The 17,861-nt window shown below is 28.8% G+C and overlaps 2 protein-coding genes across 2 annotated transcripts in view; one reads left to right on the top strand and one right to left on the bottom strand.

The window, feature by feature from the left end:
* LOC129963481 (uncharacterized) overlaps nt 1-8,254 on the bottom strand; it is a 29,244-nt gene extending 20,990 nt beyond the window's left edge. The window contains exons 1-2 of the mRNA XM_056077890.1: nt 8,125-8,254; nt 5,592-5,682 (exon numbers count right to left, since the gene is read on the bottom strand). Of these exons, the coding sequence (XP_055933865.1) occupies nt 5,592-5,625 (34 nt within the window). The 5' untranslated portion in view covers nt 5,626-5,682; nt 8,125-8,254. The remainder of the gene's footprint in view (nt 1-5,591; nt 5,683-8,124) is intronic.
* The window catches only part of LOC129963480 (nose resistant to fluoxetine protein 6-like), a 31,149-nt gene that overhangs the window by 5,898 nt on the left and 7,390 nt on the right, over nt 1-17,861 (top strand). The window contains exons 2-10 of the mRNA XM_056077888.1: nt 16-245; nt 4,281-4,398; nt 4,527-4,617; nt 5,781-5,866; nt 9,933-10,109; nt 11,936-12,029; nt 13,106-13,198; nt 15,176-15,341; nt 16,652-16,731. Coding sequence (XP_055933863.1) covers nt 16-245; nt 4,281-4,398; nt 4,527-4,617; nt 5,781-5,866; nt 9,933-10,109; nt 11,936-12,029; nt 13,106-13,198; nt 15,176-15,341; nt 16,652-16,731 — 1,135 coding nt within the window. The remainder of the gene's footprint in view (nt 1-15; nt 246-4,280; nt 4,399-4,526; nt 4,618-5,780; nt 5,867-9,932; nt 10,110-11,935; nt 12,030-13,105; nt 13,199-15,175; nt 15,342-16,651; nt 16,732-17,861) is intronic.

The raw sequence follows: 17,861 nt of genomic DNA, 5'->3' as shown, positions 1-17,861 counted from the left end.
AGAAATTTATTTTAGTGGTGGACGCAAGTGCGAAAATTCCTGAGGGTTTCGCCAGTGCCACTTTCACTCACCTCGGAGTGTACGAGCAGTGCCTGGACATCATGGTACCCCATCCTAGAAACAAGGATCAAATTCAGTTTCAAGGCCAGTATTGCTTAGCAGAAGTAAGGTTCCCTCTACCTCCTAAGTCCAAAAGATATGGTTGGTTTAGCCGCCTAGAAGAATTGAAAAATTTCACGGGATCGGTTAGTATATTTGCTTGTTTGCACTGTGAGAGTGTTAATTCTTCTATATATTGAATCTGTATGTAGGGATTTTCTATGTATGCTTGCTATTGACACAGTCTAACCTCTCTACAGAAATCACCCTCTATTTCAAACAAAATCGTGAGGCAAGATAAGTGATAACACAATATATTTTGCGCATTTTTTATAATCAAAGTACATACTAACTTTATCCTTTCTTTACTTTGATTCCATTTTGGGTCGGAGAATAATTATTCGAAACAGATTCAACAAAGTATAAAGACATTATCCTACAGGCATTTTCATAATTTGTCTCTAGGCAAGTAAGCAGTAATAGGAGATATAATATAAACAAATTTCCATTTAGAGAGGCTTCTTATTTAACGAAATTTATTTTCAGAAAACCGCATGAAATGATATTTTAATTTTTTATTCATCTTTTTATGAAAGATAATTCCTATTTAAAAAGCTTTTTTTCAGCTATTCTTTTTCTTTCTTTGCAATATTTTGCAATTTTTCATTTATGAAAATTTCAACAAATTCCAGCAAATTGACTCCAATGATCGTCTTCTCTCTGGCTTTATTACAGAAGGCAGAACAGATATTTAAATTCCCTCATATTCATGAAGACGTTATGATTTTCAAATATGCAACGAATATGGCATGTTGAAAAATGTTTCGAAAAATAACGAAGATAACAAAATAATAAAAACTTCACTAAAAAATTTAGGGAAAAAAAAACATTATGGATATTTGAGATTACACCAAAGGGATTATAATTTGAAGAAAATGTCAATAATGGGTTTCAATCACTACAAACTATAAAAATTATTATATAAAATATGTTCTTAAACCAATATAAAGCAATATGACTTTTTACAGTTTAGGACATTATTTAAATAAATAACGAAGAAAGGTAAATTTCGGTCATTACTTACTTTCGCGTTTTTATGATTTACTTGCCAACTTTCCATTCAATGAATTTTCTTTATAATGAAATTTTTAAACAAAACAATATAACATTGTTAGAAAAAAGACTCGATTGCCTATTACATATTCACTAACAAATTTGCTCTCTCTTCCATATATGATCCGATTTTTTTGGCATAATACTAACGTAAAAAAGATTTTTTTCAAGAAATTAATAATTTGTAAAAGAAATAGTCGATGAATTGATTGCAGATATGTGCAAGATGTTTCTATCATTTCTATAATTACTATGTTAAAGCATACATAGAGTTCTCCTTTTAATATTTTTTTTATAATTCTGGTTGAAATTTAATTTGATAAGCCAATTTATTTTTTCTGAAGATAGGTTTGGTTTCTTTCATTTAAATAAGGATTTTGCTGCAGAAACAACAAGAAACAGCATACTGCCAAAACGTAGATAGCATGATAATTTCCCACTATGAAATGAAATGAATAAGAATTATTGCTGTCAAATGAAGGAGAAATATAATAATAAAAATCTGAAAGTTCTAATTTAAATTATTCGTGCCTTCTTAGCAGCACGAGATCAGTTTGACTAATTCACATTGAGTGTTCAAATTACATTTTTTTCCTTTACAGATGGTTATATCTGTGTGAATATGAGAGAAGGAGAATTATATAAAATCGTATTTTTTATCCACAAAATGCATCTAACCGTTATCTTTCTTAAAAAAACAGTAATTCTCTTTCTTCTAATTTTTATAATAATTGTATTTCTTATAATAATAATTGTAATAATTGTAATTCTTATAATAATTTGAAAATTGAGTAAATCAAATATAGTTGATGGTAATAAAAGCTAGATAATTCCTTTTTTTTTATCTAAATCCTGTAAGAATAAATTACCTTTATATTTTACTGTTTTTTTTTCAGTCGCCAGGTGCCGCTAATTTTCACAAACACCTTTAAACTGCTACATTTGATTCTTCTTGTTTTTTGCTTTTGAAATTTGTATTATAACTTTTTCCGAAGTCATGAAAAGTGCATTTTCATTCATTTAGATTGTCATAAAATTATGTCTGTTTTATTTTCCCAAGACTTGATGTTGTCGCTAATATTCCTAAATTTTTCTTATATTGGAAATATATAAATTTCAATTTTTAAAAAATCGAAACAAATACTTTTTGATGTTTTAAATATCATAGGATAAATACAATAAAAGATACTTAATACAGAAAGGAACGGCTGTTACCTTTTAAAATAAAATATTAACTCCAACTTCATAGATAATACTGAAATAAAGTTCGTTCAATTTGTTTCATAATTATCACATACAAGTAGAAAAGATACCCTGAAGACTTCGGGTCACGGTTCTAGAAAATCTTTAAATTATTCAGTAATTTATTCATTTTAACACGTGAAACAGAAAGTACTTTCCTCTTACTAACCAGTGCAAGTGAATCCAAAAGCACCTACCGCTTTCTTATATGATGCATTCATTACTTTATATTTGTTGTTAACTGGTCTAGTTCTTCAAAAACGTGTCTTTTTGATTTTCATTACATTTCCAGAAGCTCTCTGGATACTTGTTGCAAACTTATTTACTTCCTTATTTTCCTGAAAGCGACATGTATAATGGATGAGGAAAGGTAACTTGTTAAGCATCTGACCATTACTCTTCTTCCGTAGTCTTCGTTTCCAAAACAACAATAAGCAAGTTCAACGACTGTTTGATGAATTTAGACTCACTTTTCCGGCCGGCCTGCATTAATGTATGAAAGTTGCCATTACGTGAAATATTTTGTGCAAGTGTTCGGCCTTTGACCGGCACGAGCAGCTATTTCGTAATCAAAAACGCCCTTGCGGATTTTGTTTCTTCAAATGGAACACTTCGTTCGCCAGGCTCATTGACCTACATTTTTTTAAAATTCAAGGCTGCGAGCGAAAGAATATTCTCTGTCTTTGTCAATGGAATTAGATTCCAGGAGTGACCCGCTTACGTAGTTTTGTTGCATTCTTTAAAGCAAAATTTGCTCAAAAAATACAAGTTTAATAAAATAATATATCTTTGTAAAAAATGATAACTTTTTTTCATTTTGTGAAATTACTGTTACTCGGGAAAGTTCATTTTAGGTTTGTTTAAAACAAAGAAAATGATAACAGAGTTGCATTTTTTTTTCTTTAAGAAAAATTTAAATAATGCTCATTTTAATTCCATTAAGATAAATTCATAAGAAAATATTTCTACAAAAAAACACCAATTAAAATATTTTAAAATTTCATAATATTTCCAGATTTATGAAAATGTAGCCGTCTAGAAAATTTTAATGAGCACTGAAATATTCTTCGGTTAAGTTTTAATGTGCTTTTCTCTTTTGCCAAATGACAGAAAAAACCATAGTTTAAAAATTATTTCATAGCAATAGCAAGGTATGAATTACTTTTCCTCAAAGTATGTGAAAGAAATATTTCATGTTTTAAAAACTGACCATGAGATTTCGAGAAATTTTTAGGCTTTACTTTTTATCTTACTTAATGAAATAAGCGAATTGTATTCAACATGTGGTTCTTTCATCGTAAATGTAGATTTGTATTAAATTTTGCATTAATTCATGCATTATATTACTTTCGGTCCACATGATTCTAAAGCCCATCCTCATATAAAACTTTTCCTTAGAAATTTTATTCCATTTTGATAGAGAAGTTTAGGGAGTAACCAGTCTTTTATTATATGTCAGAATTATCAAGTTGGGGTTGAAAAATAAGTAAAATAAATAGGATGTCAGTTTATTTCAAATAGCACAATTGAAATTGAATTGAATGATTGAAATATTTACGAGATATTTTCAGGTGTTGCATTCAAATATTTAACCATATTATAAAAATATCTCACAATATGTTTATGAAGATATATAGTTTGGTAATGAAGACATATGATAAATTTAGGAAAGTTTGGTGGAAACAGAGTTGATATAAAATATTCTGAAGGTTTTATTCTTGCCATTAATAATCTTATTTAAGGAGTTTCTGTAATATTAGAGATAAACGTAAATTAAAAATCTATACCGTGGCATAAAAATATTTGTCTTTCTTCATTTCTTTCAGGAATTTTTGACTCTGATGTCAACCAAGGCCCACATGAATTATCTTATTCCACTCACAATGGGGCTCTGCATTCCCTCTGGATGCACCCGAGAAGATCTCAAGCAATTACTACATGACCGTAATATATACTTCTAAAAATACTATTTTTACAATATCTACAAGAAAAAAGAAAATGAATATGAGTACATGTATAACTTAGTTAGTAGCAATTAGAAAAAAGTGTCGTAATTTTTTTTCTCTTCACAGAGGCAGGGAAATATCATTTTTTATCGGATGTAACGCACTGTGAGATTAAGAAAACAGAAGTTCATTTCACAGAAGGTCAAATAGCAGCAATGTAAGTATATGAATTCGGTAAGTTAATGAGTTCAAGATGCAGTATATATTTAAGTATATAATAAAGAATTTCAGTAAAGAATATTTAATAAAATTTAGGTGATTTTAAAACGAATTTCAAGTCTCATCAAGTCTCTAAAGATTTATTAAGAGTTCTAAAAATTACAATCTAAGATAAGTTTATTTCCATAAGAACTATTTTTCCATACAAAACAGTTTTCTAAGTTAATTTTATTAAGGAAAATAGCAACTACCAAATATAAAACCCAATATTATTTACTGTAAAACTCTAATTATCTGAATGAAAGAAAAATAAGACGTATTCAGATATACAGGAATCAAGATAATTGAATAAAATTTAAAAATCACGAAAAAATCCTCAAAAATATTTTTTAAAAATTTTTTGAAGTTATGTATAACGAACACAAGACACAGAAAAATATGAACAGTATAAAAGATTGTAAAAGGAAGAGTTAATTTCTTCTCTTATTCCGTATTTCTTTTTCAAAAGTATAAACCCCTTGTAAAAAAAGGAACGCTTCGAAACTCTATGGTTTGAATAAATATGCATGTACTGATGTTACTTTCATATTACAGACAACTATCTAAATTCTTTTATACACACTCGACATTATCTGAAATAAATATCAACATATTATCACTATTAAACCATTCCACAAGAAAAACAATTAAAGTTAACAAAACAGAATAAATATTCATGATGCAAAAAAGCCCGTTTTTCAGTGCAAATTGCCTCAAATCAGGAAAACAACTAGAGAGTGACATTCAAAGCAACACAATAAAAAAAATAAATTTATTCATTATGCTGACATGCATTCACATTTAGAATTATTGTGCTTTATAACCACAAACAGATTTTTTTTTTAACTATAAAACATTTACTGGCGTTCAAACTTTATTTAAATAATTATTATACAGCTTTAGAATTAAAATATATAAATCAACGTTACCTACAAAACGAGTAAAAACTCTTCAAATCCTTGCCCATAATTATTGCTCTGAATGTCAACCTTCAGCCAAATGACGGTGCTTTCGTTAAGAAATTCTGGAAAAACATCTCACCATTAGTCAAAATAAAATTACCTATTACTAAACATTTGATTTTTATATAATAGAAGAATTATAAACTTGTTACTCTTTCAGAGTTGTGTGCTGCATTTTGGGTTCACTAGTCATCCTTGGCACACTTCTAGAAATGAGATCGAATTCAGAAAAAGATAAGTACCGAAGTAAGTACTTTTAATAAACATGACATTGACTGAAATTAGAGCTGAATTTGGGGAAAAAACTTTTTCTGTGCAATTATAATTTTGATTCAATTTGTGCCATTCTTTATCGAGGTTTATTCAACAGTAACGATTTCATAATTATTTCCCTTATAGCATTTCATTATGTGATAATATAAAAATATTAAAATAATAGGGAGATTGGAACCTCTTAAAATGTACATGGAAACGGGGACTGTCATTAAAGTGAAATATATAAAAAAGTAAAAGCTCTGAGTTCTAAAAAAGGCATTTCATATAAAACGTTGAGTGGAATAACTTTCAGTTTTTAACAATAATAATTCCAATGAATTATCTTTATTCAGAAAAAAGGGCCGTTTTGAGCATCAAAAGAAGTAAATTGAGTTGAGAAAAGAAGTAATTGAGAAGTAAATTGAGAAAAAAAGGGCCATTTTTACTTACTTTTTGTCTAAGAAATATAAATTTATAAAATCTTGTGCAAAAAAAAAAAATCTTTGAAATATGAATTCAGAAAGGATAATTATACGAAAACGATTTTAAATGTTCTATAAAAATTTACAAATTATTAAATATGTACAAATATAACAGTGTATTCCATTTTTTTAATAAAATATCTAACTTTAAACAGAATTTGAAACAGCTATGTAATAGTCGTTATGTAATTGTCGATAGCTTTACCTTAGAAAATTACTTAGCATTGTTTTTTGTTTCTGTGTTCAGAGGCAAAATGATACTTTTTTTTTCCCTTCAATTGTGATAACAATAAGTTAGTTGCTTTTCTTGGCGGTGTTTATCTTGGTCTTAAGGTAATTTAACTTTAATAACTAATTTCGCTTAACACAAAATGTCGTATGTAATGATGAAACGCGTAACAGTATTACATTCGACAATTTGCTATTAACTTTCATTATCAAGTCACAAATAAAATTAAGATTTCAGAATACGAAAATTCGATATTTGGGTAGAAAGTGTAACAACAATTTTTCACCTGAGCACAGAGGTAATTTTACTTGAATTAAGAACTTACTTAACTACCGAATAAATCTACAGAGCAGCATATACAAATTCGATATATCTTCACGTCGAAAGATAAATTTTACCTTTTCACTTGATGGAGCCACTAACAAAAATTTATCTAGATATGCAATTTATGTAGCACTTCAAATTGAATTTTGGGACCGATAAGGATATTATTAGTGATCTTTCCAGAAATATTCTTAAGGCAATTACTTTCGGCGACAGAGCTTTTTGCAAAGATACTAATGATTCTTTTTGTTTTTTTAAGTCAAAGAAATATAATTAATTCAGTTACGATTTCAACTTTATAAATATTCATTATAAAATATAAATATTCTTATTTACAATGCAGATAGTCTATATGTAAAGAATTATTCGACTTCATCAATCATAACAATCATACCTGCCTTAATTCTAGCTTCAAGCTAATGATCTTACTCATACATCCATCATTAAAAGAAAGCCTTGAAAGGATTTACAGAACTTCTGACTTTTGAATATTTGGAATTTCTATGGCATAGATATGTGCATAGTTTGTCTCACAACAACTGTCAATCAGTATCATATTTATCACAATGCTTTCTACAACGTTACAGGCATGTGGTTTATTATCTAACCACAATGTTAAGACTGACACAATTAACCCTTAACTGGGGATGTCAAATTTTAGGACTTAACAGGGGAGGTGCGGTCTACGAGACCGCATTTCATTTGCACTCAAATTAAATTTTTTAATGAATGCATTAGTATGAAAAACTGCCAACATATTTTGCAGATAATTTTCTTGATATATAGATATGTTTTAGAAATTTTTCAAAATATATTATCATTGAAAAAAGTAAAAGCGTTGGAATATACATTTTCTTCTGAAATTACATGTTGCAATAAATAATATTCTTGAAAAAGCATATTACTTTTTACTTTTTAAATCATATTTATTTTTACAATATATGAAGATATATAGAAGACAATATAATTTAAAATTCAACAATTATATGAAAAATAAGAAAATGACAATGGGTAAAATCGGCCCTTTTTTTATCAGCTTGTGTGACTTTCATCGCACGGTTTTCTAGGGCATTTTAAATATACAGGTTAAGAACTAGTATAAAAATCAACCTATAAATTCTGTATATATATATATATATCATGGTATATTAATATATTTTATAAATTTTTCAAAATACGTTATCATTAGAAATATTAATTATATTTAAACATACATATCAAAATCAGTTGAATGCGAACTTTCATCGAAAACCTCTTCTGTACAATTATCCTAGCGCCATCTGCTAAGCCTTGTTTATCACTGGGACACTAACAGGGAGATGCGGTCTTAGAGATCGCGCTGGAAGAAACAGCTGAATTATCTAAAAAAGCAGCTGCTGAAATCGGTTGAAAAAGTGCACTTGTATTGAAGGTCACAAAACAGGAAACTACAGGATCAATCCATTCAATTGAGCTAAAAATAGAATAGGGGTGACAGAAAATCCATCGCTGGCGGTCTCACAGACCGCACGTCCCCAGTTAAGGGTTAAACCAAAACTAACTTTCAAGACAGCCCGTAGTTATTAGAAGAGAACATTGCTTTTATCGGTAATCCTCGCTCCTCAATAAATGACGAGGAAAGAAAATCTTGAAGAAACAAAGAAGTGTCTTGAAATAGGAGGAATGTAACCTATAAATACTGAGCTTGAATTTTTGTCGTCTCATATCAAAGCATCAAACAAAGGTTACCGTGGTATCATCTATTTGTTTAACTGGATATTTGGACATATAAGTAACCAGTGAAGTAAAAGTTTAAACTTTTCAACATACGGTGGAGGTCACCTTTTTGATGGAATTTCGTGGAAAACCGATTTACAATTGGATTTAATCATCAAAGAAACATTAAAAAATTTATCATAATTTTACTGTGCGCATCACAAGTAGCAAATTGGCAATACGTCTACCAGATTTTCAATAATGCCGTTTAGAAGCACGACGGAAAAAAAAATCCATAAGCCTTTTCCTTTGACATATATTCCTGAATCCTGTCCTGCTATCCTTTTTACCCTAGATGTGACATGAACCGAATAAATACTTATTCATCAGTGTTTGCCAAATTTATAGCTATCCATCTTTATAAAAATAAGCTTTTAAATTACAAATAATTTATAAACTTTTTTAATTGCACTTTCATATTGGCAAAATACGCAGAAGATAGCATGAGTAAATTAGTTATCAAATTGAGCTTCTCAAAGAAATAAATTTCAGTAATTCCTTCATAAAGGAAGAGGTTATTGCAAATAATGAAACTTATTTCATCTTAAAATTCCCCAAGATAAAAGAAACAATACTTGTTCTTCCTTCTATGTTCTTTTTTCCAGCATATAAAACAAGAACGAAACTGTATTTATCTGAAAAGAGATAATATGTATAAATCACGAATTAATGTCAATTTATCTTCACATAAATCCAGAAATTCAAATGACTGGTAAAAAATAATGGTCGTCTGTAATCATCGAAGTAGTTATCCATTATACCGCTAGGACGGTATTGTTGAGGTCGACGCTGAATCATATTTAATATTTTTTTGAAAATAGTTTTTGACCAGTTGGTTTGTTTGAGTGGCAACATGTCGCGTTTTTTTTTAATACTATTTTATCTACAAAAATTCAATATATTTATGGTAAAGTTGGGTGATTTTTGAGTTCAATTTTTTCTTTGAAATTTATATTTTTTATTAAAATAGAATTAACTTAATTAATTGAACTAAATTAAAAGAAGTGTACTTAATTAAAGAATAAAATATGTCTATGAAATCAATTATTAATGAGTTTAATAAAAAACAGAATAAGAGTAACTTAATTTATTAAACATGATTAAACAATTTTATTGCAGATTTGATTTTAAGTGGTTTGTAAGATATTTCTGTTTCACAAAATTTCATACTTAAAATCAGAAATACTTATTTGTTTTAATTTTTCTTATCTGTACAAATTAATCATTTAAGAATTTCAATTTAATATTTATAATTATGTCCCTCCAGGTATAGGACTTCGAATTCTCTTGTCTTTCTCCGTGATAACTAATTTTCAGAAGCTCACTAGCACAAAGACATCATCGGACAGTTTCAGCTGCCTTCACGGAATACGGTTCCTAACCATCACTTGGGTAGTGTTAGCGCACACTTACTTTTATCCAGGATGCTTTTTGTCTCGTTACCGTAAGTAGAAGATTTTATAAATGTTTTTCTTTTGTGTTAACATTATCTTGAAAAAAAATCATTCATCATATTACTTCATTCTTAATATAAGTAAGAAATGTATCTATGGGTGTCTTCCATTTTTGTTCATTTAATTTTAAAGAAAACTAAATGAATGAAAAATACTTTTTTATAGATAAAATATAAAAATTAATAGTATAAAGATTTCGAAATATAATTCTTAACTGTTTTTTTAGATTGTTCAACTGCAAAACCGATACATTTTCAAGAAACAAGTTTTGAATCTAAAAAAGGAAATGGTCTTTAAACAACGTAAAGCATGTGAGATTTGTTTAATTAAACTTTCAACATCTAATCAAATGAAAGTGAAAGGGGATAGAATGTCTCCAAAAATTTATCTATCATAGCATAGAGATTGCCTAATTGCTATATGAAACTATTCAAATATAAATGTAGATTAGTAAAGATGAGACAGTTTTTTAAAATGAGCATTTTTCGTCATGGTTCAAAGAACCAAAAATCGAAATGTTAGAGGGTGTTTGAAGGAAAATCAGCTGAGCTATTATAAAAATACAATAATGTTCAAAAATAGGGATGCCCAATTCTTTCATCTTTGTGTTCATGCGTCATACAGACATTGAGTTAATATTTTTCAAACTTAAGAGTGAAATAAAATCATTCAAGGACGCTATAATTAATGTATTATAGAGAGTGAATTGATGTATAAATTGGACGAAAACGTGTAGCGGAGGTATAGAAACGTGTGGATCCGACGAAATCTCTTGCTCGATGATGTACATTATGATGATTACAGTACTTTCTCTTCGTATATGAGAAAAATGAAACGCAAACCAGTTAAGGGGCTGATTTTTCCCCAATTATTTCGCCAATATGTTCGCACTCCGAAGTATGGTTAACTAATCTGAATACTCTATTATTAATGGTCAAGTATTATTAATCCTTTTCTTTCTTGTAATAAGATGTAGCTACTCTAAATCAATTGATATGAATGAATTAATTGCATTAACACTAGCCATATTCAGCTAAGACATTAAAATTATTAACACTGTCATGGCAGTCCATTTTGATCGATGACATTTTATGAAAGCCAAAAAATTACTATTTTAAATTATGAAGAATAACAGACTTTTCTGATTAGTTAATTATATTTGAAAAGTGTTGAAATGACTTCATGGCGAAAATGAGAGAAACCAAATAAATTGTTAAGTTAGAGATTCGGTCTTTTATTTTGCAAAATCTCCCGAAAATAGAGGCACTGAGGGAAATGTCATGAACTATCACACGAAATAAGAATATTTGAATTCGGTGCAGTGTTTGTATCTGCGGGACAAATTCTTTGGTCACGCTACATTTTTTTAAGTGTATATAAATAGTGAGAGAACAGCTGTAGTCTCCGAGGGAGGCTAGTATCGGCTATTATATTACGCTCTGATAAGTTGTGTGGCAGTAGCCCAAAGGGAAGATTAATCACATATAAATTATTGTCTCTATCATAAACGAAAAAGATACATCGTTGCTCAAATCCAATTCCACATTTTTATAAACAGACAAAAAAGTATTATAATTTTTTCAATTCAGAAGTAATATATGATGTAAAAGTCATATTTTTGCATTTCGATGATGACTTTTTCTCATTCATTTAGCTGTTTATATTATAATTATAATTCGCGTATCTTTTATTTATCTTCTATTTTCCATTTTCAAAAATTGTAGTTCTTTTCCTTCGTTTCTATTCTAAGCTTATACACACCTTCAAATCGCTATCAAAATTTTTGGTGATTAAATACTTTCTTATTTCCTTTCAGGCCTGCTCTTCCGTATATATGACTTCGCATCTGAAACTTTCACACAAATGATGACAAATGGATCGGAGTGTGTAGACACGTTCTTTTTCATGGGGTAAGTATATGAATATTGAAACCTTATTGATTCATGCTCGGTTTTCATTCAATTAACTCATGCGCGAATACAACATGCAATTTACAATATTATTCAGAGTAAATGAATGAAATTCAAATAATGAAGAGAGAGTTATAAGATTAAAATAACGTAAAAAATGCTTCCATTATTTTTCACTCAAATAATAATCTCGTTGTTTAGTTAGGTGGTTAAGATAAAATTAAAAACAACTCTTGCTATTTATATTTGCAAAATCTTTTTGATTAGATGAACGATTTTATAATTTAAAATAAGATTTAGTATATTAGTTGTAAAATACGATTTGATATAAGATGTAATTTTTTTTCCATTGTAATAATGTACCTATAAACATTTAAAACTATCAGAACACCGCATCCACACAAATATGCAAATTATAAGTAAACAAATATACTTTAATAATTCAGAATGGTGGGAATTCATTTGCAGATTTTTCCTTTTATTTTAAAATAAAAAATATAGGGAATAGATAGGTGTGGAAATTCATAAATAATTTGTACGTTATTGAAATTCAAATGAATCAACAGATTCTCTACAAATTTTTAATATTTCACATCCAATTTCGATGCATATGGATGATTTTGTAAAAATGAAGTATGCATTTTTTATTATGTTTCCATATATAAAAGAGAAATGTATCATTATTATTTCTGTTGACGAAAATAATATAGATGTTTTAAATTTTATTATATTACTTTTTTGTCTTTTCATCGCCACTTACAAATTGTAATTGCATTTTGAACCTCTAAAATTAAAGCTCCATCAACAGAAATAATAATAGTCCCATGATGAGTTTAGCTCCCCATTTTCTGCGCGGCATGAAAAACTAATGATAAGTTATATTTATCATTTTACCAAAAGAGGTTAATAAGAAATACACACACACACACACACACACACACACACACACACACACACACACACACACACAGATATATATATATAATGAAATAAAGACAAAAATGATGAGTATAATTTGTAGAATTTTAATATTCTCTACTGTTTTTTAATTTTAATTCTGTTCATTTCACTTTCAGGGGAATGTTGCTTTCTTACTTTTCTTTAAAACATGTGAAAGTGGACAAGAAGAGATTTGATGTGAAAGCTTTGATTTTGCACAGAATATGGAGGTACGCATTTTATTTGATCTAAAATATAAATAAAATTATTTAAAATAATATTGGTATCAGTAAAAATCAAAACATTATTTTACCTAAACCTTACAAAACTGCATTTTAAAGTTTTTTCAGAAATGACTTAGTTGTTCTGTTAAATGATTGAGAATACTTATTTAACCAATAAAAACAAAGTTAATATATGAAATATTGTTTTATTAACATTAAATAACAAATATTATTTACAAAACTTTTGATTACGTTTATGGAATAATAAGTTGTTTTTTAAATTTCATATCGCTTTCTTATTTTTATATATGTAACATCAACAAATAAAGTATACGTAAAATTAATCAATAGATATATAATATGACATATATGTTACGGCCAAAGCCCGAAATTCGGCCCATTCGCGCACTGGCCAAGAGGATTGGCCAAAATCCAAAGTACTTGCAATTAATATTGTATATCCTACTTTGGCTGGCCATTTCGTGAAGTGGCCGGAAACCTTGGCCAAAGTACGATTTGATGATGGTATATTGACCGGTAGGCGGCACATCTGTCGCTTCCGGTGTGACGGCCAAGGTTACAATAGATGTAATTGCAAAACCAAGTACGGAACAAATATCTGTAAATGTAGGAGGAATCAACGCTTATGCAATTCGAAATGCCGTGGAAGTTCAACTAGTTGTAATAAATGAGCTTAACACTATCGTAATTGTTTTCCACATTTGAATTTAGTAAAATCCACTATTAAAACAGAATACTTAAAAATAAATAAAATGTATTTATTCTTAAGTACTTCATGTTGTTAAAATAGATCCGAGTACAATAGACTTAAATTTGAGAAATGCATGTACTCATTTTTTGAATACGTACAGGAATTCGAATGTGAGTATATATATATTTTTTCCAAATCTGCAGAAATTATGAAAATCTAAATTTCCAAAAAGAAATCTCGACAGACATGGTTGGAACCAGAGGAACAATAACAGTTCGATCTGCAGCCCAATGCGCTGCCAACTAGGCTATCTCGCACAAGAGCAGTATATTCCAAGAAATGTTTTAAGGGTGACAGTCAATCTTTTTCTGCCCCATACCCCTAACGCTAAATTTTCCAGATTACATTCTCTTCCGAAATATCGATTCATAAAATACGAAATTTTTTACAAGGGGAAAAAAACAATATTAAGAATAAATTAAAATAAATATAATGACATTTATGTATAAAATATAAATAAAGACATGTTGTAGGTGAAATTCGACAGATGGCGCCAGCAAAGAAATGTATTTAAATAATATTAACATCAAAACTATTTTTCCTTCATATTTGTTTTAATTAGCCCTTATATTTGCTATTTGCCTTTGCAAAAAAAATTCATATTTTTTGAAGCGATATTTCGGGAAACAATGTGATCTGGAATCTTTAACTTTAGGTCTATGGAGCAGGAAAAAGACTAAGGATCACCCTTAAAAGTAGTTGGTAAAATAAGTACTCAATTTGCCTTTGTATTCATACGCGACACGCAACGCATTTTTTCAAGATATAATTCGTCATTTTGAAGGGCGCAAATCTAATCTTCTTAAAGGTACCACTTTGTTGCAGCATATACGTTAACTGAATAATTTTTTAACAGTGTGTAAAACAATCTACTCTTGGTTTCTTTCTTCCGACTTTGGCCGGTCGTCCCAAGCCACTTCGCGAATTGGCTGGCCAAAGCCCGAAATAAAGAAAAGATCGGGCATTGGCAGATAGGTTTACAGGAACGTTGGTCAGTTCGCGAATTGGCCGATTTCGAGATATATATATAGTTAATTTCACATATAATTTACAAGATGTTTTTTTACATTATTAATCTGTTCCAACTTATCTTTAGAATCAATTGTATTTCATTTGTTCTAAGAATATGAAATGCACTTGATGGTTGAATGAAATAACTTTGGTTATTTTTGTTAAATATTATACATATTTCGAGACATTTCCTTTTGCAGGATTGTGCCAGTTTATTATTTCATATTACTTTGTGGCATGCTGGTTCCACTCATGGGATCAGGCCCTATGTTCGAAGATACAATGGAAGATTCTATTTATCCTTGTTTCCGTTATTGGTGGAGAAATTTACTTTTCATCAACAATTTCTTCAACATGAGCGAAATGGTAAGTATTTTTCCTGGTAGTAAATCATTTTTATTTTTTCAATCCAAATCTATATATTGTCTTCATCGGTCGTATTTATGACGCAGTTTTATTATTATAAGTTCGAAGATAATAAAATACCGTGGGAGAACTAAGAATGGTACATATTTATTAAATGAAAACTTTATTAAAAATCGAGAAAACAAGGAATTCGCAAGATTCTTTCTGGATATTGTATAATCAAATATTTTTTACTCAGAATCATCCATTAAATAAGTGGATAATTAGGAACTCATTCATAAGAAATTTCGCTGAATTTATATTCAAAATCTTTTAAAACAAATTTCGAAACTAAACGCATAAAAGAGATATATAGAAAAATTGAAAATTAATATTATAATAAGCTTTGTAATCTAATTATGTATTTTATCATTTGTATCATGTATTTTATCACACCTGAACTGGTAACCATCTCCATATACCACATCAGTGAGAGGACGTTTGGCCCGGAAACATGAGAAATTTCAAGCGTTAGTTAACGCAAGTGGTTTTAAATAGATTTAAACATAATGTAGCTTGTCACAAGTTCGAACTATCATTTAATATATCCTATTCAAACTGTGGAGTTTCCATTGTTATAGTAATTACTAAGGTGATCATAGAATGAAAAGTTTGTGATCCCGTTTTTATTTATTATACTATGCAAAAAAAAAAAATAGATTTAACATAAGGATTATATTAAAGAAAAGAAAGAGAAATGCGAAAGACGAATTATAACTTATGAAGAAAGCCTAAAAAACAAATTTTCCCCCAAAACAGTTTGGCAAAGAAATAAGTTCTACCGAGACAATACTACAAATAAACTATTTAATGTGATATTTGCTTTTTATATAGCTGTTTAATGCTTAGATTAACCTAACCCTTTTTCAATAAAAGTTTTTATTTTTAAGAAAATTTGTTCTGTTTTTTATACTAGTATTTACATAAGCTGCGTCAAAATTAATGCACGAATACGTCGAAAGCGTATTAAAAACTATAAAAAAAATTTTGCTTGAAGGCAATATTTGCTACAAGGCAATATTTAATGGTAAAATAGTATAATACACTTTTCAGTTTTTTAATTCCTGGTTTTAATTTTATTTTTAAGGGTGTAAACTAACAATAATTTATAATATTTCTTGACCAGTTATCGTATTAAAGTATCATATATTGTTAAAATATAGTCTTATAAAGTGAACCCACATTCTTTCGGATTTTCTAAATTATTCTATTCTCTGCTACGCATATCTCAGTAATTAAAGTTGAATAATCGCCTTTTCCTTCCTTTTCAGTGTATGTTGCATTTCTGGTATGTTGCTTGTGATATGCAACTCTTTCTGGTTTCCGTAGTAGTTCTGCTTGCTTTTATGAGGTAATTTCAATACTCTCTTCAGTGTTCAATACTCTTAAAGTGTCTAAGTATCACAAGGGTTTTTTTGTATGTTTAAAGCACCAATATCACTGTCTCTAAAGAGAGATAACTTTCGCCAGAAAGAGCCAAAAAATGCGAGAAGAATCTGGAAGATTATTGTAGAATTTTCTTAACTTACTGAATAGGGAATGCGTACCATGTTAAAACATAAAGTAAAAAATGGATAAACAATATTTTCAGCTACATGAACCCTGCAACAAAAATTAAATAAACTCTAACTATTTATTTAATTCTCTTTAAATTTCATGAATTATTCATGAAACAAAAATGTAAGTATCTTTCACTTTCTGATCTTTGTCTTGAAGAAAATCTAATGACTTTTTAAAATATAAGATCGATTAATGTAGAAACAAAAGTAATTATTCCAATCACAAAATTAAAAAAAAAAACTTTCCATTAACAGTGGAAGAATGGCGTAGCAATCATAGATGAACAAAAAAAAAAAAAAAAAAAAAGGTAACAAATCAATGCAAAAATACTTCCGAAAATTTTTATTTACTATAATGATAAGTGTTTACAATTAATAATTGAGAAAAACTGAGAATTACTGCATTTTTTTTCAATGTTTTATTTCCACATACCCTTACGGTATAGAAACTTTTGAAATATTTAACTTCTATTTATTCCATCTAGGGAAATATAATTTGTACGTGATATGTTCATAAAATATACATCAGTATACATCGCGGCACAGGAGCAGAAGAGCAAAAGACAGGATTTCTTTGACACGTGTAGTCTTGGGAAAGGGAAATTTGGGTATCTTAAAAAGAATGTTGCAAACATTAAGGATTTTTATCCCTTGATTAGGAGTGTGGGAAAATGCTGAAGTGAGCAGTTTTATGGAGCGCGTGTAAAATTGATTGGATCAGGAAATGAAAGAACCTTTTAGCATAAAGTTAAAATAGGTTAAATTAAGATAAAATTTAGGAAATTAATTAGGATTTGAATTATATTAAGAGATATTATTACACACACACAATGTATAAACATATGAAAGCCATATAATGAATACAAGAGCGAAAAAGAATGAGGGTATAACGAGTATCACGAAGTACTGCTCATCAGAAGTA

Source organism: Argiope bruennichi, chromosome 3 (genome assembly GCF_947563725.1).
Source record: "Argiope bruennichi chromosome 3, qqArgBrue1.1, whole genome shotgun sequence".
NCBI lineage: Eukaryota > Metazoa > Arthropoda > Arachnida > Araneae > Araneidae > Argiope > Argiope bruennichi.
Note: the sequence above shows the minus strand (reverse complement) of the source record. Positions and strands in the feature narration are given on the sequence as shown.